This window comes from Megascapheus bottae, chromosome 17, assembly GCF_031878675.1.
Source record: "Megascapheus bottae isolate mThoBot1 chromosome 17, mThoBot2.hap1, whole genome shotgun sequence".
NCBI lineage: Eukaryota > Metazoa > Chordata > Mammalia > Rodentia > Geomyidae > Megascapheus > Megascapheus bottae.
The window spans coordinates 49,668,872-49,688,590 of NC_143525.1; the positions used below are offsets into that span (position 1 = coordinate 49,668,872).

At 62.3% G+C, this 19,719-nt stretch overlaps 1 protein-coding gene across 1 annotated transcript; it reads right to left on the reverse strand.

Annotated features, from left to right (window-relative positions):
- Nucleotides 1-3,078: 3,078 nt before the first annotated feature.
- On the reverse strand, nucleotides 3,079-6,579 carry Cbx8 (chromobox 8). Its single transcript, XM_090351326.1, has 5 exons — nucleotides 6,443-6,579; nucleotides 6,077-6,120; nucleotides 5,810-5,875; nucleotides 5,641-5,707; nucleotides 3,079-5,168 (listed from the first exon to the last, which is right to left on the reverse strand). Exons 1-5 carry the CDS (start codon nucleotides 6,509-6,511, stop codon nucleotides 4,275-4,277), a joined length of 1,140 nt encoding a protein of 379 aa, XP_090207452.1. The 5' UTR covers nucleotides 6,512-6,579; the 3' UTR covers nucleotides 3,079-4,274.
- Between the last annotated feature and the right edge of the window lie 13,140 nt (nucleotides 6,580-19,719).

Sequence of the window (19,719 nt, forward strand, 5' to 3'; positions counted from 1 at the left end):
CACCAGCCCTTAGGAGGGAGGGGGTGTGGTACCGTCCAGCCCTGGCACTGGGCTGGCTGCTGGCCCCACACATTTGTAGAGCCGGCACCCCTGCTGCTTGGAGCACCCTGGATCCCAGAGTACCCTCGTTAGCTCCTCAGGAGCACCCAGCTCAGAGGACTATGGCTCAGTGCCTCTGGGTCTCTGAAGTCCGGGAGGAAAGCCCAGCCAGCCCCAGTCCATCCACCCTCTCTGTCCAGGATCAGTTCTTCCACTCCGGACGGCTGGCTTCCCCTGCCTGGGCTGCTTGTGTGCTGCACGGCCGGGGCTCCTGGGAGTCAGATCAAAGGGCATCAGGTGGACAGAAAATGGCCCCCATGCGAAACTGTGAAGAGCAAGCCCCCCACAGTCACGGCTGGTGCGGTGCCAGCCTCAGCTCGGCCATGGTGAACCTGACAGGCCCTTCCCTGAGGGCTGGAGGAGCCAGCCGAGGGGACAGACCCCTACCAACCCCCACACAGTCCCCACACACAGTCCCTATGTTGGGGACCATCTGCCTGGGAAATGGGAAACTGAGAACGGAGTGTCTGGTCAGACGCTAGCTGGTGATGGTAAGCAAAGCAGGATAATGGGCAGGGTTGCCCCCCACACCCCTAGACCTCACCTACCCCCCAAGAGAGGACTCAGGAAGAAGCCATCCAGAGGGCAGGGTCCGCGGATGCCTGCTGGCAGACTTAGGCATGCTGCCTCTGCCAGGAGTGCTGGGGACGGCACTTCACTTGCTGTATGACCTGTTGGCCCACTGGACCTCAGTGGCGGGATGGCTGCCTTCCTCCCAGGACCAGGTCACTGAAGGGGAGGGGGCATCCTGGGGGACCCTGCGAGGGGCTCTGGGGCTGCACCAGGATGGAGCCTTCTCGGTAACAGGGCGACGCCCATCTGAAGGGAACTCTGGAGGGGACGGGGGTGCAAGGCACATTGGTCACCAGCGAGGCTCTCAGCTGTGGGCTTTATCACCCTGCCCTCTGTTGCAAAAGGGCCAACCCCCCACCACACACCTCAGCATCTACACTCTGCCCTCTGCCCACAGTTCCTGGTCCAGTTGCCTTGTGGTGTCTGCCCATCAAGACAACTGTGGGGTGGGGTCCAGGGGAAGCCTGTGGGGTGGGGTGGCGGCTGGGGGAGCCCGTGGGGTGGGGTGGGGGCTGGGGGGGACAGGGCAGGGCTGTGGCGTGGCGTCGGTTCCAGGTTCACTAATCACATCAGCTCACTGTGCGCCGGCTCCAGGCAGGCAGTTGCCTAGCAATACCGTGAATTCAATTCCGCAATCAATAGGCGCCAGGCTCGGCATTTGGGGGAGTGTCTGGGAGGCTGCCTGGGTCCAGGGCAGGGCTCCCGCCGCAGCTTTGGGGGGCAGGCCAGGAGGAACGGGGAGAGAGGCTGCTAGGCTCCTTGAGAGAAGACACAAGGACGGCAGGTGGGGCACACCCCCCTCCTCAGGCACCCCAACTTCTGCCCAACGAAGTTCCCTCAGTAGGCTGGAAACGCCACTGGCTGTCTTCCAGAAGACAAGGAAAAATCACACCCAGCTCCCTCCCGGGCCCCACTTTGGCGGGCCGTGGGGTTCCACTGGGGCGAGGGGAGGGAGGGTGACCACGTCTGGCTCTAGGTGAAGGATGGGAGGGGTGGGGATGATGAGAAAACAGTCCCTGCTCTCCCCTCCCTGCAGCCTCTTCCCTGATGATCTGGAGACACAGATGAAAAGAATAAAAGCAAGACGTGTCTATTTACAAAGCATATATTTAAACACTTAAAAAGGGGTATTGGATACAGACATTCAAGACATAAGAAAATAGGTACCACCACCAGCTCTCTTGAGCTGAGGCAGAGCCTGAAACCAATCTGTGATGAATACAACAAACCTGGGAAATAAACACACACACAAGCCCCAGGCCAGTGCTCTCAGCCACTTGATGCCGGAGCCCCTGCCCGCCCCCCAGGACAGCGTCTCACGGTGTGAGACGGCACTGGAGAGGAAAACTCCAGCCAAGGGCAGCTGGCGGGACAAGTGACAGCGTGGGTTGGAGCCAAGCAAGACACAGGAAGCCAGAGGGAAGGCGGGAGTGGGGAGGGAGCAAGGAAGTTGGGAAGTAAAAAGCAGGTGACAGCCAGGTAAAGATGCAAATCTGGGAATAACCACTTGGAGACAGACACGCCCCCGTCAAAGCAGTTTCGTCTGAAAATATGTCAACACTTAAACAGACACACGGCCAACCGTGTGCTTCTTTACACAAGGTCTAAAATACCAGTTTTACAAATGTAAAATCAGATAAAAATCCCCCATGCCAGGCGCTTCCCTTCAGGTGCAATCTGATCATCAAAACTGAAATCAAGTAGTACACGGTCTCCTTTCTCAAAACCGAAATCAAGTAGTATACTGGTTTCCTTCCCTTTCTCTTTAAAGGCAAAGAGAGTGTGGAGCAGACCGAGGCTGAGAAGCTAGACTTGGGAGCCAAGAGTGTGGACCAGGACTAAGCTGCGGGGTCCCCGCCAGCTACTCCCCACCTTGGAGTTCCCCCAGCCCACCTCTGGCAACCCAACAAGCCTGCCCGAGTTTGTGCTTGCCCCGCAGTGGCCACACAGGAACCCCTCCCAGGTTCAGCCCTGCAGCAGCTCTCAGCTGGCCCTTTAAGGGTGGGGAGGGTGAAAAAGTCGAGGGGCTTGGAGCTGGGAGGGGTAGAGGTGGGATTGAAGGACGAATTTGTGCTTTTGAGTCACAGAGGAGCTGGAGTTGAGAGAGGGAGTGAGCCAGAGAAAATGAGGGACTTCAGGAACCCTGTCCGGCGTGCCCCTGGCATAGACCACTGCCAACTACAACGCCAACTCCCGCTCCCCCCCCTCCTCTGGCAGAGTCCAAGTAGTTCGCGGCTCTAACACTGGACGAATCGTAAAGGTGTATAAATTACAGCTTTTGCTTTTAGGAAGAGGAAGGGAAAAGCAGAAAGCAGCGCTGTACATTCTTGGATGGAAACCCGGACACTGGCCCTGCTCCCCCTCGTCCTCCCTCCCCCCCCCCTCCCGGCCACCACGGCCCAGGGACACCCAGTGCAGTCCCGCCTGGGTGTGTCTCCTGCTGGGTGGCCTGTCCTCTTCTAAGCTACCCGCCCCTTCCCAAGGGGGTGGAGAGGGCGGTCCTCAGAGTCGTCCCGGGAGGTAGGGAGGCCATCCCTCCGGGTGCAGAGGACACTTCTCTTGTAAAGAAACCGTCTGGAGCTCTGGGCACTGGCACGAAATCCTCCCCATTTATCCTGGCATTTCGGGAATGTAAACAGATTCGCTGGGCTTCTTTTCTCTCTGTGGAGTTAAGGAAAGGAATGGAGGGGACAGGGAGACCCTTGTCCACCTGACAAATACACGGGATCCGAGTCTATAGCACACAAGTCTCTCCCGTAAAGTGCATTTTCTGGTGTGGTCCTGGTAGGGGAGCAGCCACTCCTCACCCACCCATGACGTGCTACCTTCAACAACACACGCAAAAGAATTACTCAAGTTCATACTTCTTTTGCCCCTAATAGACTTCTCAATCTTCAAAAATAGAAGAAACAAAAAGAAAACTAGGCTGACCCACCCCCTTTTCTTCTGATTGGGAAGCCAACCTTTTGTTGGTCTAGCTGGCCAATGGGAAGAGAGAACCACCCAGGCCGGCTTTGGTGCCGGGAGTCTGCCGGAGGGACTGTGGAGGAGGGAGGAGGGGTCAGGTGGGCAGCCCCAGTCCCCCCAGACACTCAGCAACCCACTGCTTGGGCCCCCAACTTGCGTGCAGGGCGCAGTGCCTTGGGGGACTGAGACCCTCCTTTCCTGGTTCAGACTGTCTGCCCCTACTAAACCACAATGTCTACCTTTCTCCTCTTTAAATAAAACAACTTTAAGAGCTGAAATATATATATATATATATTTAGATATTTTTCTTAAATAACATATTTACATCTAATAGAAAATATAACTCTAGAGATAATTTTCCAACTGAAACTGAGAGGGAGGGAGGGAGGGAGGGAGGGAGGGAGGGAGAGAGGGAGAGAGGGAGAGAGGGAGAGAGGGAGGGAGGGAGGGAGGGAGGGAGGGAGGGAGGGAGGGAGGGAAGGAAAGAGAAGGAGGAATGAAGGGCAGACGGGGTGTGAAGTCAGGGACAGGACCAGCCAGTCGGCCTCATCCCACCTGGAAATAAAAACGCACTCTGGCAAGGTTGCACGCGCTCTCGCCTACTCTCTCCCTGGCTCCCTCCCTCCCCCAGCAGTTCATCTTTTCTCTTTAAAGAATCCTTGGTCCGTGCTACTTTCCTTAATGGTGACGGTCAAAAAGTTTGAGGTCACATCAGTGACTACCACCTTCTCCAGGTTAGTCAGAGAGGGGCTCCAGGTCTCTTCCTCGGGGTCCCCCAAGATTCTGGCCACTGGGATTCTGGCGATGAGGGAAGGCCTTCCCCCCTGGGCCCCCACGTCCCGATACAAGCTCCCCACAGAGCCCGGGGTGCCTGGTCCCTGACGAACCCGTGGGCCTCCAGGCTCCAGGGCGCCCTGGCCTCTGGCCTCCAGGAAGGCAGCCCTGTGCTTGATGACCCTGGCTGGGAAAGTGTCCACAGCCAATTTGCCCACTGCCTCGGCTGTGCTGGGGCTGCTCACACCACACTGCACCAGGTCCGAGTCCTGCCTTCTGGCCAGCTGGATCACACTGTGGCCAGCTGGGAACTTTCCTGTCCCGGAAGGTATGTCATCCAGCTTCCTGCCCTTCAGGTATTCTCCAAGGCCATCGCCGGGCTCTGCTAAGGGTCTCTGCGTGGAGTCCAGAAGCTCCTTTCTGGGCTTGGGGCCTCGCTTCTTAGAGCTGTCCCCTGGCGAGCTGGGCTTGTCGTCCACGCGGCTAGCACCCCGTTCCCGTTCCCGTTCCCGTTCTCGCTCCCGATCCCTCTCTCGCTGGCGGTCCGGGTCCCGCTCCCGAGGGGGTTCTGCTCGGCAGGTGCTGCTGGTGCTGCTGCCACTTCCAGCGGGAGACAGACCCATGTTCCGAAGGCCCTCTCGGCCCCGGGAAGCAGATGCCAGGTCCTGCGGGGAGCGTCCTGGGTAGGGGATCCTGATTCCCCGCGCCGAGTCACTTCTGAACTCATAGGTTTTGGCTTTTGCCTTGGCCTGGGCCTGATGGGGGTGAGGGGGGGGGAGAGAAAGAGAGAGAAGGAGGTGTCAAGGATGAAGCAGGGCCCCACCCCCCACCCCTCCTCCAGCCTTGACCTCCCAGCTTCACCCAGCAGCAGCTCGGGAAGTTCTCTATGGGTGGGGAGGGGGTGGGGCTTAGTGGTGGCAGTCAGAGGGAGGGAAAAGGGGATTTGTCTTGAAGCCATTGGCAGCCAGCACACTTGGGTATTCCATTGTAGATCCGCTTGGGATGGCTCGGGGAGAGCATAAAGGCATTCTGGCATGGCTAAGCTCCACCACCCAAACACTCCTGGGTGCTGCTACTGACTTCCTGACAAGCTGTCAAGGGGCTCCCTCCTAGAATACAAACAGGCAGCGGGTGTGGACACCCCATTGGTTCACAAACCCTCAGGGTCCGCTTTGCATGAAGCGACTCGACAAGATCGCTGTCGACCATTGGACACTGCCACTCTACCTTGAGAAGGAAGGTTTTAGGTTTGGGTCCTCGTTTTTTGGGGCCATAAAGCTCCATCTCTCGTTCCCTGGAGAGAAGGAGAAGGGGGTGTGAGCGGGGCGCGCGTCCGGGCCCGCGGCGTCCACCTCGCCTCCCTCCCCCTGAGTGTCCGAGACTGGAGGGCCGGTACCTTTCCTCGAAGGCCGCAAGCAGCCGAGCGTCCAGGATGTTTTCTTCGGGCTCCCATGTGCTGTACCTGCGGGGAGTCGGGAGAGGGGGCGTTATTCCCGAGCGCGGCAGCGCGTGTGCGCGTGTGTGTGCACGCGCGTTAACTTGCGTGTCTGTGGTGTGCGTGTAACTTTCCCCCGGCCGGGCCTGGCCTTCCAGCGCCAGGGGGAGGAGGGAGAATACCCCTCGGCAGGCCGGCGTGGGGCTGAGCCGCCCGGAGCCTACTTACTTCTGCGACCAGCCCTTCCATTTCACGAGGTACTCCATGCGCCCCTGCGGATGCAAAGGAGAGAATGCGCGTGTGTGTGCGCGCGGGTGTGCGCGGGGTGTGCGTGGCGTGCGGGCGGCAGGCACGACCCAGACACCGGCCATCGGCCGTGCGCGCCCCGGGGGGACGCCCCGACCCCGCCACCGGCGCGCCCCCCGCCCCGCCGCCCCGCGCCGGGACCCCGCGCGCCGCGGCCGCCGCCGCCGCCGCCGCCGCCGCCGCCGAGGCCGGGCCGGGGGGAAGGGAGGCGGCGGGGCTGCAGCGGGGGAGGGCGCCCGGGCCCGCGGGAGGCCCGCGCGCGCCGAGCCCCGCGCCCCGGACACCTACTTTCCGAATGCGCCGCTTCAGGAGGGCCTCGGCCGCGAACACCCGCTCCCCCACCGCCGAGAGCTCCATGTTGACTCGCCGCTTCCCCCCTCGGCCGCTTCCAGGAGCAGAAAAGCAGCAGCCAGCGCGCGACAGCCCATAATACTCTCCCGCTGACGTCAGCTCTCCGCCCGCCCCGCGCCGGCTCCCTCGCGCGGCCCCCGCCCGCGCGGCTGCGCGGCGCTCCCTCCGCCCCCGCCCCGCGCTTCCTCCCGCCCCACGTGTTGCTAACGACGTTGCTAAAGCCGGGCCGCCGAGACCGGCTCCTCGCGCTCTGATTGGGCAGGCGCCAGGCCACGCCCCTCGCCCTGCCTCCCCCGCGTTGCTACGTGACCCGCGTTCCAATCGCCAGGGGGCGGAGCCCACATGGACTCCGAGACCGAGCGCGCCGAGGTGGGGGCGGCCGGCGGAAGTGACGCCGCGAGGAGGGCGGGCCCGGCCGCTGTCAGTCTGGGGAGCTGGCCCGGGGGGCGGGCTGCCCCGCTCCGCATCCAGGCCCCCTCCCGAGTCGCCTGGCTGTTCCCCGCCCCCCCGCCACCGCGCGCCCCGCCTCCCCCGCGGCTCCCGCCGGGACCCCCCCCCCGCCCCGCGGCGATGTCAGCGCGGACCGGGCCCCGCCCCCGGGACCACCGCCGTCCCCTCCCCGCCGCTGGCGGCGCACAATGCCCGGCGCTCCGGTACCGGGGCGTCCAGCCGCGCCCGAGCTCCGAGCCCCGCCGGCGCGCCCGCCGCTCCCCGCGCGCGGCGCCCGGCCCCGGTCTCCCAGGCAACGCCTCCCGCCCACCCTCACGGCCGCGGGTCCCACCTCGCCAACAAATCACCGCTCCCGCCCCTTCTACCGCACCCGACGACCCCGCCAGCCGCGCGGCCGCGCCGCTCCCGCCCGAGGCCTCTCGGGACCGCCGTCCCGCGGGAGAGGTCGCCTCCTGCCACCCACCCCGCCACGGCCGGGACGCCCGCCGCCACCTGCCGCTGCCCGGCCCCTGCCCCTGCCCCTGCCCTGCTGCCCTGCTGCCCCTGCCCTGCTGCCCCTGCCCTGCTGCCCCTGCCCCTGCCCTGCTGCCCCTGCCGGCTCTGCCCCTGCCCTGCTGCCCCTGCCCCTGTCCTGCAGCTCCTGCCCCTGCCCTGCTGCCCCTGCCGGCTCTGCCCCTGCTCTGCTGCCCCTGCCCCTGTCCTGCAGCTCCTGCCCCTGCCCTGCTGCCCCTGCCGGCTCTGCCCCTGCCCTGCTGCCTCGCCCTACTGCCTCTGCCAGCTCTGCCCCTGTCTCTGCCCTGCTGCCCCAGCCCCGCCCCTGACTGCTCTGCTGCCCCTGACAGCTCTGCCCCTGCCCCTGCCCTGCTGCCTCTGCCCTCCTGTCTCTGCCCTGCTGCCCCAGCCCCGCCCCTGATGGCTCTGGCTCTGCCCCTGCCCTGCTGCCCCTGCCCCTGTCCTGCTGCCCCTGCCGGCTCTGCCCCTGCCCTGCTGCCTCTGCCCTACTGCCTCTGCCGGCTCTGCCCCTGTCTCTGCCCTGCTGCCCCAGCCCCGCCCCTGACTGCTCTGCTGCCCCTGACAGCTCTGCCCCTGCCCCTGCCCTGCTGCCTCTGCCCTCCTGTCTCTGCCCTGCTGCCCCAGCCCTGCCCCTGATGGCTCTGGCTCTGCCCCTGCCCTCCTGCCTGTGCCCTGCTGCCCCTGCCCCTGCCCTCAGGCCAGGCAGCCCTGTACCCCACACATAGGACTTTCAGGGCAGAGCAGAGCATCAGCCCTGGGCCTGGCCTGGGGGCTCGGGGCTAGCCTGGCCTGGCCCGGCCTGGGGGCTCAGGGTGGCCTGGGGGTGCAGTGCTAGCCTGGCCTGGCCTGGGGGCTCAGGGCTGGCCTGGCCTGGGGGGCGTGGCCTGGGGACTTGGAGTAGCCTGGGGGCTTGGTGCTGGCCTGGCCTGGCCCGGCCTGGGGGTGTGGGGCTGGCCTGGGGGCTCGGGTGGCCTGGGGGCTCAGGGTGGCCTGGGGGCTTGGGGCTAGCCTGGCCTGGGGGGCGTGGCCTGGGGACTTGGAGTGGCCTGGGGGCTTGGTGCTAGCCTGGCCTGGCCCGGCCTGGGGGTGCGGGGTTGGCCTGGGGGCTCGGGGTGGCCTGGGGCTTGGGGTGGCCTGGGGGCTCGGGGCTCGGGGCTGGCCTGGCGTGGCCTGGGGACGCAGGGCTTGCCCCGCCCGGGCTTTCCCAGCGCCGGTGTCTGGAGGCGCTTCCTGTCCATGGTTCTCCTCTCAGCGGGTTTGGACACCTGGACACCCGAGCAGTTGCGGGTCGGGTGCGGGCTGGGTGAGAGAGGCTCCCGCGAAGACGGCGTGCCCCAAGAGCGGGCGGGGTCGGGCGGCGGAGCTCACAGGCAGGACAGTGCGGGGGACACGACAGGGACGGCGAAGGGGCAGCGAGGGGACAGCACGGGGGATGCGGAGGGGTAGCGAGGGGACAGCGCGGAGGATGCGAAGGGGCAGCGAGGGGACAGTGCGGGGGACGTGGAGGGACAGCGAGGGGATGGCGAAGGGGCAGCGAGGGGACAGCGCGGGGGACGCGGAGGGGACAGCGCGGGGACAGCGCGGGGGACGCGGAGGGGACAGCGCGGGGACAGCGGAGGCCTGGCCGGCCGCCCCCTCCCTTCCCTCCCCAGGCTCGGCCCTCGGGGTCCGCTCTGGCCCCACCCGGGCGCGGGGACGGAGGGGGCGAGGGCGGCGTCGGGAGCGGCCGGGCCGCGCGCCCCGCCCGCGGGCCCTGGACGGGGTCCGGGCTCGGCCTGGCTTCCAGGCTCCTCCAGGTGCGGCGGGCCGGCCGTCCGCGGAGCGCCGCCCGGGACCTGGGAAGCCGTTCCGGTGACACGTCGTTGGCCGGCCGGTGCCAGCGGTGCAGCTGTTTCTGTTTAAGCTTAAATACTTTCCAACAGTGTGGGCAGTAAAAATAAAGTCGGCCCCGGCCGCCTCCAAGTGTCTGGTTTCCCCGCCCAGAGGAAGCCCAGCCCGGCCTCCGAGCCCCCCGCCTGGCGACCGGCGACGGCCACCGAGCCCGCCGCGCGGGCCACCGAGAGCGGGAGGGGAGCTGCGCCGAGCAGTGGGGGACCAGAGCCTCCCCCAGGAAGCCTGCCGGCCCCCAAAAAGAGGTGGCTCCCCCGAGCGGCCCTCGCTCCCGACCCCGCACCGCGCCCGCACCGCCGCGCTCGGTTCGGAACGGGACAATCTAGCGCCCTCCCTCCCCCTTCTCTTTGCCTGCTTTCTTCCTCCCTCTCCCCCCCTTCCCTTTTCCTTTCTTCCCCTTCTCTGCGTCACTGCCCCTCTGCCTCAGTACCTCTGGAGGCACAGGGGGCTACGACTGTATCTAGCACACCCCTCTCCTCTGATGGGGTCTCCCCCCTCTCTCCACACACCCACACACACCCACACACCTTTTCTATCATCTTCTTTATGTCTAGTGGTGAGTCTGTCCAAACTACTTACTTTGAACAAAGTTGGAAGGTGTCTGCAATTGCTTTCCCGTTTTGATCATTTTAGAGTTCAGCTGAGAAGTAAAAGAGGACAAAACAATTTGAGGTCAGAGTGAGCCTGGATCTTGGGGTGCCCCGCCTTGAGGAGGAAGACTACCTCCATCGCACCCTGCCCTCCAGGGGAAGGGAAAAGCCTCAAAGGCTTCATTCCTGGACAGTTTGGAGATTCGGGGAGAAATAGGTTTACAGGCATAGAAATCTCGTAGGATGGGAGCTAGGGTCTGTTGGGCCGGCACGTGCACAGCAGGAGAAGGCGCTGCCATGGGTCTGGGTCGACCTGCCTTTGGGCTGATAACCTGGTGCCACCATCCCAGGGACCAACTGAAGAAAACCAGCCATCCACTTTTCTTACTGACCACCCCCTTCTGAGACTCCATTCTCCATCCTCCCTTCTTTTACATGGCTTTCCTCCTTCCAAATTAGATCACTGCTTTAAGAAAAAAACAAGACAAAACAAATACACCTCCCATAAGTAAACAAGGTTTCAAAGACCAAGAACCCACTGCCTTTCATCCCCTTTCTGTCCGTGGTCCGTCTGGGGTCGCTGGCTGCCAGGTTTTCCTGCGCTGCCTCTGCAGTAAATAAGGTAACTGCTTCCTATTACTTTTGCCCATATGGCTGCAATTTGAGTGTCTTTGGAGACAGTGCGTGTGTTGGGGCGGGGGCGGGGTGGGGGGGAGTGAAAGTGGAAATCAAATCACATTTTTATGAAGGAAATTGTTGGATATTCTCTAAGCAGTCTCTCCTCTTCTGAGATGGGTTGTCTTGTTTCTTTATGAACAGACAGGAGGGTGCCTGCTGGCCTGGGGCACCTGCTTCTGAGCCCCAGATCTACTGTGGGGCTCCTCACTAGTTCTGGTGAGCCAGAAATGGGACTTGTGATGGTCGTCTATGAGGACCTCCAACCTGCTGCTGGAAGACCTCCACAAGGTTCTGGCCGGGACTCAGAGCCCAGCCTCTGAACTGCAACTGGGACTCCTTCAAGCTCGGAAGCCGCCAGTGTCTGGACCCCTCTCGGGCCTCACTTCCCACAGAGGCAGCCTCCAGGGGGGAAGCCCCGACGCTGGCGCCATCGCCGACAGGCCTGGCCAGGCAGGCAGGCAGGCAGGGGTGGAGTGCTGGGGACCCGGGGTGCTGGCCAGACAGCAAGCCCCAGCAAGCCTCCAGCTCGAAGCTGAGGCGAGGCCTTTGTAAAGCTTCAACTCTGCGGCTTGGCAGGCGTTGGACCTGTCCGGTCTTGGCCTCCAACACCAGCAGATTTGGAATCCTACCCTTCACCTCCAGGCACAGCTGTGAAATGCTCACATAGATCAAGGTCCTGGGGCCAACAGTGGTCAGGCGGTCAGCTCCGCCTACCTGGATGCCCCACTTAGAGTTAGACATTTGCTCAATGAGGCAGAAATGACCCCATGCCCTGGGCAAGAGTCCAAAGTCCTGGCCTGGACAGGTTGACCCAGGACTAGAAGAGAGGATGCCTGGGCTTCTAGCAGAGGTGTCAGCTTCCAGTCGTTCCCACAGGAAGGGAAGTGTCCTCCCTCCTTTCTTGTCCCATCTTCTCCTTGCTAGGGGTGGGAAGGAGCTGTGCAGGCTATGCAGAACAGACACACCATAGACCTTCTCCTACCAGAATGCACACACTGGAAGTCAAGTGACCTTGACATCTGCCCCCTTGACCTAGGAACCAGGCCAATCCCCCCACCCCTGCCTTGCCTCCAGGGAGGAAAATATCCTCCAGAGTCCAGTGAGTCGACCAGTCCAGTCACACACTCAGCTAAGACCAATTCTACTGTCGCCACTTGGCAGGTGAAGCCCAGTGCCCACCACAGGGAGATCCTAGCCAGGGGTCTCCCCCACCCCACAACCCACAACCGAGGTGGGTGGCAACTCAACAACTCCAGAGCTTGAAGAAAGAAAGTGATAAGAAAGAATTTATGGAATATCCTGGAATAGCCACTGCAGCCCCCTAACAGAGCCCTAAGTAGAAAAAAGTTGTCTCTGGACAATAGAAAAGGGAGTGAGGGCCCTCCTCCCCCCTCCTTCCCTGGCCTGGAGCCCAAGGAAATCTTTGCTTTGACTTTAAGGTCCCTGGTGACTAAACGTGTGAGTTCTGGAACCAGCCTACTTGGGTTCAAATCCACTTGCTAGCTCTGTCTGTCTGTCTGTCAGTCAGTCTGTCTCTCTCTCCGCCCCCATTCAGTATGTGTGTGAGTCTGTGCTGGATGTGAAGAGGCTGGAATTTAGGAGCTAGATGCTATCCATGTGCTTTTTTTCTTCAAGGCTAGGTAGTACTCAAGGGCGTGCTCCACCACTTGAGCCAAAGCTCCACTTCTGGCTTTTGGTGGTTAGCTGGAGACAAGAGTCTCATGGATTTTCCCGACAGGGCTGGCTTTGAACCACCCTCCTCCGACCGGACTCCAGGGTACTTTGATTACCCGTGTGAGCTTCCGGCACTGGCTATGTTAAGGAAATACTAGCGCGTTTGGCGCCTGAGCTCCCCTGGAGGGCTGCGTGGGGTGCATAAAGCGCAGGCAAAGGCTCCACTTTAGATTCGAGTGTTATTACCACGGTGGCTGTTACTGCTGCCGGAGCCGGCCTGGCATTCTGGGGGGGACTCCCCTGGGGCAAAGCAAGCAGGCTCCACACCCCTACTCCCGGAGGGCGGGCGCGAAGGGCTCACAGTGCCCACGCTTCTGGGAAAGCCGGGATTCGATCCGTGCGGTGCCGGAGGGGACAGTGGGGTGGCGCCCCACCTTCCCCCGCCCGCCCGCAGGGGGGAAGCTCCGAGGTCGGCCAGGCGGGGAGTCCGATGGCCTCTCCCTCGTCCGCCACTGAAGCCTCCAGGCCTTGGAGAAGGGGCGCTGGGGCAGGGTGGGCTGGGCACGGCGCGGGCGAGCCGTGGGGAGGACGCGGGGTGAGGCGGCCGCGAGGCTCGGGACGAGGGAGGGGTCCCGGCGGTGGCAGCGCCCGGAGTCCCACTGCCAGGCGCCTGCTCCCCCGGCCGGACCTCGGAACCTGCCGGAGCCGGGTCGGCTCAGCCCGGCCGGCGGCCCCCGTGGTTCCCCCGCCCCGGGCGGGTGCGGCAGGGGGTGCGGCGCCGGGATCCGCGGGCGGACACCGCAGAGAAGCCGCCCAGACCTGCCAGGGGACACCGACTACGTGGCCCCCGTGCCCCCCGTCCCCCGCGGCGGGGCCCCGGGCTGGTGGCCTGGCCTCCGAGGCGGCGCGCCCGCCCGAGCGCAGTTCTCCCCAGGGGTGAGCACCCGGCTGCTCCGGAACCTGCCGGACTCCGGGAAGCGCCGGCGGCAGCCCTCCCGAGACGTAGGGGAGCCCAGTGGACCGCCGCCGCCCCCCTGGCCCGCGCGGGACGCGGTTCCGCGGGGCCCGGCCCGGGCGCTGCGCTCCGGCCCCGAGGTGCCGGGCGGGGCCCCCGGAGACGCGGACGCCCCCGACCGGCTTCCAGCCCAAGGCTGGGAAATCCGCGCTGGAGCGCGCGGTACCCGGTACCGTATTTACCGGCGCCCGCCCACCCCGGGCGCTGCGCTCGGGGCGCCGAGGCGCGGTGCCCGGGAGGTCGGGGCGGGTCGGCGGTCGGGCGCCCCGGGCTCCCCGCGCCCCCCGCGCCCCCGCAGCCCGCGGGCCCGCCCCTCATTTGCATAAGAATGGCTTGTCTAGCACGACAGCCATCAGAAGCGAAATTAATTTTTCCTTCAGTTTGTCCTTGAGATCCCGAGCACACAGGTTAGGGGCCAGGAAAGCTAGTTTTTGTTTGTTTGTTTGTTTGTTCCTCGCGTGACCAGGGAGAGGTGGCATCTGAAGCAGTTCACGCGCTGCCTCTGCTGAGTTTCTGTGTCTTTCCTAGAGTCATTCTTAAGAGTAAAACTACTGCGTTGGCCCGTTCCAGGGAAGGGAGAAGCTACTGCAAGAACCCCTGGTGTCTGCCCATCAACCCAGCTAGGAGAGGGGCTGGCTGGGCCAGTGGCCAGTCCTGGGGCAGGGCCAGTGGCAGAGGTGTCTGGGGGTTCAGAGGCTGACTGACCACGGGAAAGCGAGGGGGGTTAGACCCAAGGTCCATCTGCTAAGGTCGGAGGTGCTGCTGGCTGACCCTCTGCAGGCCCCACTCTTTGGATGGTTAAAGAGAACCTTTTCTTTCCCAGCCCATCATGGCAACCAAAGTCGTTGGCTTCAAAGCAGAATCAAAGGGTATGTGGGTGGCGAGAGGGTATTCTAGAAGGAAACATCTTTTACACATTACCAGGTTCTTGATGTTTTTTAAATATGAAGAGCACTGTGAGGGGAAATCCACACATAAATATGGCAAATGAATTTGGACCAGAATTGTGAGAGAGAGAGAGAGAGAGAGAGAGAGAGAGAGAGAGAGAGAGAGAGAGAGAGAGAGAGAGAGAGAGAAAGAAAGAAAGAAAGAAAGAAAGAAAGAAAGAAAGAAAAAAGTGGAGCCACTTTCAGTGGACTCCAGGGGGATTTTTGCTGCTGAATCTGCCCCCTCCAAAGCCACCTGTCTCCTCCTGCAGCTCAGTGAGAGACTCATCTTGCCTAGCTCTTCTTGGGACAAGAACTACCTCTCTCTTTGAAGAAATGCAAGTTTATGTTTAAGGAAGGAGAGTACCTACAGCTCAAGCTCGCCAACCAAGAGAGCCTAGATAATTGTCTTTTCCTTTTCTTTTCTTCCTTTGCCCTTTCTTCTTTGACTTGGTGTGGCAGCCAGCGTCCTGCAGTGTAGACCTGGGTGAGCTCAATCCTCCAGTGCCAGAGCTGGGATTTCAGGCGAGCCATACAGCACTCCTGAGATAGTTCATAAGTTCTCTAAAATCAGGAGTGAGGACAAAGCTGAGGAGGGAATTGTTTCAGGTGGAGGACTGGCTGCAGGAGGGAAATGGGGAGGGGGGAGTCTCATGGGGGAGGGAGAACTGAGAGGGGCACTCAAAGGTCTGGTGGGGAGTAGGGAGGAAGGTGTCTCTGATGTTGAGATGTCCCCCCATATACACACCAGGGCTTGTTCACGTCCCTCCTCTTCCCTTTTCATTGTGGAGGCTATCCCTGCAGTGACATGCACGTGCACGCGCGTGTACACACACACACACACTCATTTATCTATCTCTTTGTCTTAGTGCAACCCAGCCGATGAGTATTACTACCTATCCAGTGGAGGTGTGTGTGTGTGTGTGTGTGTGTGTGTGTGTGTGTGTGTGTGTAAGAGGTGTAGATAGGTCACAGCAGCTTCCTGGAGGAAGACATCAGAATACTCAAGCCAAGACTACAGCTACTCTCAGGTCTTTTCCTAGCCAGAAGAATCAGGAGACGTCAGCCCATCAGCCTGTCAGTCCTGGCTCTCTCTTTTGGTATTGAGAACACCGTGGTCTAAGGGTAGAGAAAGTGGCCAGCCAGTAGGAAGTCTCCCAGGGTGAAACTTCTTAGGTCTGCAGGAGAGTCGTCGGTGGCCTGCTTTAGGTGCTCTAGAAGGACCTCGTGGTCACTCTATCCAGGAACTGTCCTCTTCATTTCTACCCCAAGCTGAACCTGCGCAGAGCCGGATCTATCCCGTGAGCAGCCTGGAGGGAGTTGGAGCAACGGTCTCCTGTGTCCCCAGATCTATGTCCCTGAGACCTAGCCCAAGGAGAAAGAAGAGCAGAAGCCAGTCTATGGAGCAGAGGTTGTGGACAGCTGGAAGGGTGCCCAGGGGCTGGGGGAGGGGCTGGGTTGCAGGCACAAGGCTTTAACCTCCAAGTCACTGCTTTAGTTTTGTTTTGCCATGAGGGCAGTGAGGCTGCTTGAGTAAATCCCTGAAGCTAGCTGGAGCCGTTGGGTCTGTCATGGTGTCTAGTTGAAATGGAGCGTGGACTCGGACTGGCAGAAGCAAGTGGACTTTAGAGGTGCCTATTTCCATCCTGGGATAGAGAATGCCGCCAGGTAGGAGAGCTCATCAGGAGCTGACAAGGAATCTTCCCAGACACCCCATCCACACCCCTCGAGGGGCAGTGGCTTTGGGGACGAGAAGGTCATTGAAGTAGGTATGGGACAAGACAAAGCATGCCTCAGAAGCCAAGGGCCACTTGGAAGCTGCGAGCTCCTACTAATGGTAACACTTCCGGAGAAGCAGGGAAGCACTTTAAGTGCATACAGTCCACTCTGAGACCTGTGCCCCTACTTCCTAAATGGAGTCCTTCTGTACTCTGTTCCCACCACGGATCCACAGTGATTTCCCAATCGCGGAAGCCAAGACGCTACCCCACGCGCGTCCTCCACCCATCCACCCAGGGCTGAGCGTCTCAGGGCAATGCAGTGCTTCTTACCCAGTCTCCATGGTCCAGGCAGGGAAGCAGCCTGAAGCTGCTCACACTAGCTCCGAGGATGCTCTGTGGATTAGCATGCAGAGGCAGTCTGGGACCGGGCTGTCCCTAGGAGCAAAGCCAGACCAGCCAGGAAAAGGGTGGAGACAGGTGGGAGGGTGGGAAGGAGGCTGCCCTCAACCACCAGCAGCCGACTAAGCCCTGGGGAATGCGCTGGTGAGTGCCAGGTCCACCCAGGAGTTTTCCTGGACTACCAGCCCCTTCTCAGGACCTCAGTGGCTACCTGGAAATGCACAACTGACCTGGTCTCCACATACGAGAATGATTTGTTCAGGGACGTTTATTGGGATTTCAGGACTTTTAGAAAATGCTTGGTGACCACATATCACACGCCGAGATTGCACAACCTTGATGTTTGCGCAATGTTTTCCTATTGCTTTTATCCCCAGCATCTGGCACCCTGCCTGGCACAAGAGGGCGTGCTGGAGCGGACTGTCCCAGACCCATCTTCCCAGCGAAGGCTGCCTGCTCCAGGGCTCTGAGCTCAGCTGGCTGCTTCATGGAATCGCGGGCTCTGCTTTTATCCCTCAACACAGCTCTTTGAAGGTTTATTGACCACATTCAAGATGAAGAAGCAGAGCATAGTAACTTACTGCTGACCGCACTAAGTCACAGCTCAGAACTGGACCTACGCCTGTCGGTTTAAGTGTTGAGGGGCTTAAGGAAAGGCGTACCTGGTCTGGACCCGTCACTGAGGGGGAGTAGGAGGCCGTGGCTGTAGGGAGGGAGGTGTCACTGCCTCATACTGTCCCAGCTCAGCTGTAGCCTGGCCGGGGAAAAGGACTGGCCCAGCGGATCAGCAAACAGTGGTCCATTTCAAGCACTCCAACAGCAAATGTGGCAGTCACCTGGAGTCTTTTCTGGGATGCCCAGGCCAACATGCCACAGCCTGGGCTGAGGGTCCGAGACTCTGCATTGTTTCTCAGCTTCATTTTGTCCAGTTCCTGGTTCCTTCAGTTGCCTTGAACCAGCCATTTCTGTCAGCCCCACTTCCTCCTGTGAAAATGTGCATTCGCAGCAGATTTGCTGGTGTGCTGCATCACAGCAGGCTCACAGGGGTTGCAAAGCTTGTAAAAAAAAATATTTGTTGACAGCTGACCATGGATCCACAAGTCTAGGGCTGCTCCCAGAACCCGGAGGAAGCTTGCATCTGCCTGGGGCGGGGAACAGATTCCAGTCCCCACGGTACCAAGTCCTGCGGTTTCCCCAATAATGCTAAGCACAGAGCTATCAAATGGCCAGCGCACCCCAGAAGACAAGAGGAAGCCCCTGGTGACCTGCCTGCCCCTGCCACTCAAACCCAGCAAGGCAGGGTCCACTGTGTGGTCTTCCTGCCAGCTGTGTGGTCTTCCCTGGCCGTGTGTGCGGCAGCGCAGACTAATTCCAGGTACATGCTATAGGTGGCATCATGCTACTGGAAATGGCCTCCTTGGAGGTGGAGGCTCTTGCCGCTGCATCTCCAGGCATGGAGGGAGCGCAGGCTAAGTGGACACAACGATGGTTAAGATGGACACTGGCAGGGCTGCTGGTGTGTGCCAGGCCACCGGTCTCCAGGGCCACTGATCCACAAGGGTCCTGCTACCCAGCCAGCTACTTACCAGCAGGGCCTGGAGAGCCGGGAGACTAGGGAGTGCCTCTGCCACTGTGGTGCATGAAAATGGAAGGCTTGAGTCTGCATTGCGAGGGCAGCTCCGTGGGGCCAGAAGCCTGCTGGGCTGGGGGGAGGGGGGCAGTCAGGACTGGGCCAGCCCAGCCCAGCTTCCTCACAGGCCCCTTCGACCAGAACACAGAGCCTGGATATCCCGGCTAGGAGCCATTTTAACAGGCCATTCCCTCACCTTCGTGGCCCAAATTTCTCTCCCTCTGATAAGGAAGACCAGCCAGAAACGGGGAGAGAATACACGTGGTGCACCCGGAGGGACCCCTGGCACTGGGGCCATCACCAAGGTAGCCTCAGGTACCAGGGAGAGTGGCCGGGAGCCACCCCCCTCTCCTGCGGAGAGCCCAATTCTGGGCTCCGCAGCTGGCCCGATTCTGCTTCGATGGCTCAATTCCTGAGGTGAGCGCCTCCAGGCCTCCACCACCAGCACAGCCGCGAAGCCGACAACGACGGCGACTCCAACCGCTGCGCTGCCCGGCCCGCTCCGGGCGCGGAGCCCGAGGGTCGCCGGGCCCAGCTCTGGGCTCTGCACGGCGGCGGCCACCGGCAGCTCCCGCCCGAGAGGGGTCGCAGATGCGGAGAGCGCGGGGAAGGTCTCAGAAGACACCCGGCCCCCCAGATCAAGCTGGGCGCGCCGGCCGGCCTTCTCCCCCGCGCTCCGCTCGCCGCCGGGGATCGGGGCCTCCAGCGCCGCGCGGCTCCGCTCACAGGTTTTTGTTGTTGTGTGTGTTTTTTTTTTATTTTAAACAAAAGCAATTAGATTTCAATCCCGGTTCATTTGCATTTGCACCTCGGAAACGGAGCGGGGGGAGGGAGAGCCGGCGGGAGGGAGGGGCGCCTGGCGGGTGGCACCTTCCGCGCCAGCGCCGCAGCTGGCCGGGCCGCGGGGAAGCCGGCCGCGTCTGGCCGGGCGCCCCGGCCGCTCCCGGGGCCGGAGAGCCGCGGCCGCTCGGCGGCGCCCTCATCGATCGCCCGGGTCGCCGCCGGGAGCCGAGAACAAGGTATAGCCTGTATTTAGGTTCCTGCCCTTATATGGCGATGTGCGCGGGCGCCCGCCGAGCGGCCGCACCATATAAGGACACGCGGCGGGCGCCGGGCTGAGCTGGTGCGCGCTCATTGGCCCGCGCGTCTCTGGGCAACGGGGCTCTCACGAGTGGAGCCGAGCCAGCCGCCCCCGCCCGCTCCCCGCCCCTCCTTTCTTCTCCCCCGGCGTCCCCGCCCTCTCGCGGCGGCGGCACCCCTCTCCTCGCCGCCGCCCCCTCTGGTGGCCCACGCCCTCTCCCCAAATTTCCCACCCGAGGCCGGTCCTTCCCCTCCCCGGTGCCGTCATCTCCCCTCCGAGGGCCATTAGGTTTACCCTCGCCCCCTCCTCGCAGATCCCCACCGCACGCTCCCCCTCCCCAGGCCTAGCGAGCAGCTCCGTGGAGCAGGAAAGCCCGGATGCGGGAGAGCCGGGGTGTGCGTGTGCGCGCGCGCGGGTGCGTGTGCGCGCGCGCCGCCCGCGGATGCCGCAGTCGCTGCCGCAGCATCAGGCCCACGCGCGCACGCACGCACGCACGCACGCGCGCCCCGGGCTGCGGGGCCCGCGGCGCTGCCCCCACGGCGCGCTCACCTCCCCGCCCCCAATCATCTGCAATTAGCTGCAGAATAAAAGCGCTTGCGGGACCGGGGAAGAGCGCACCGGCGCGGCCGGGGCGCCGCCGAATTAGC

Excerpts from the sequence above, each read along its gene's own strand:
- Cbx8 (XM_090351326.1), bottom strand. The coding sequence starts at position 6,511 with ATGGAGCTCTCGGCGGTGGGGGAGCGGGTGTTCGCGGCCGAGGCCCTC. Across the intron at positions 5,708-5,809 it reads CTTGCGGCCTTCGAGGAAAG|GGAACGAGAGATGGAGCTTT; the intron begins GTACCGGCCCTC and ends CCTTCTCTCCAG. Across the intron at positions 5,169-5,640 it reads CTAAAACCTTCCTTCTCAAG|GCCCAGGCCAAGGCAAAAGC; the intron begins GTAGAGTGGCAG and ends CACCCCCATCAG.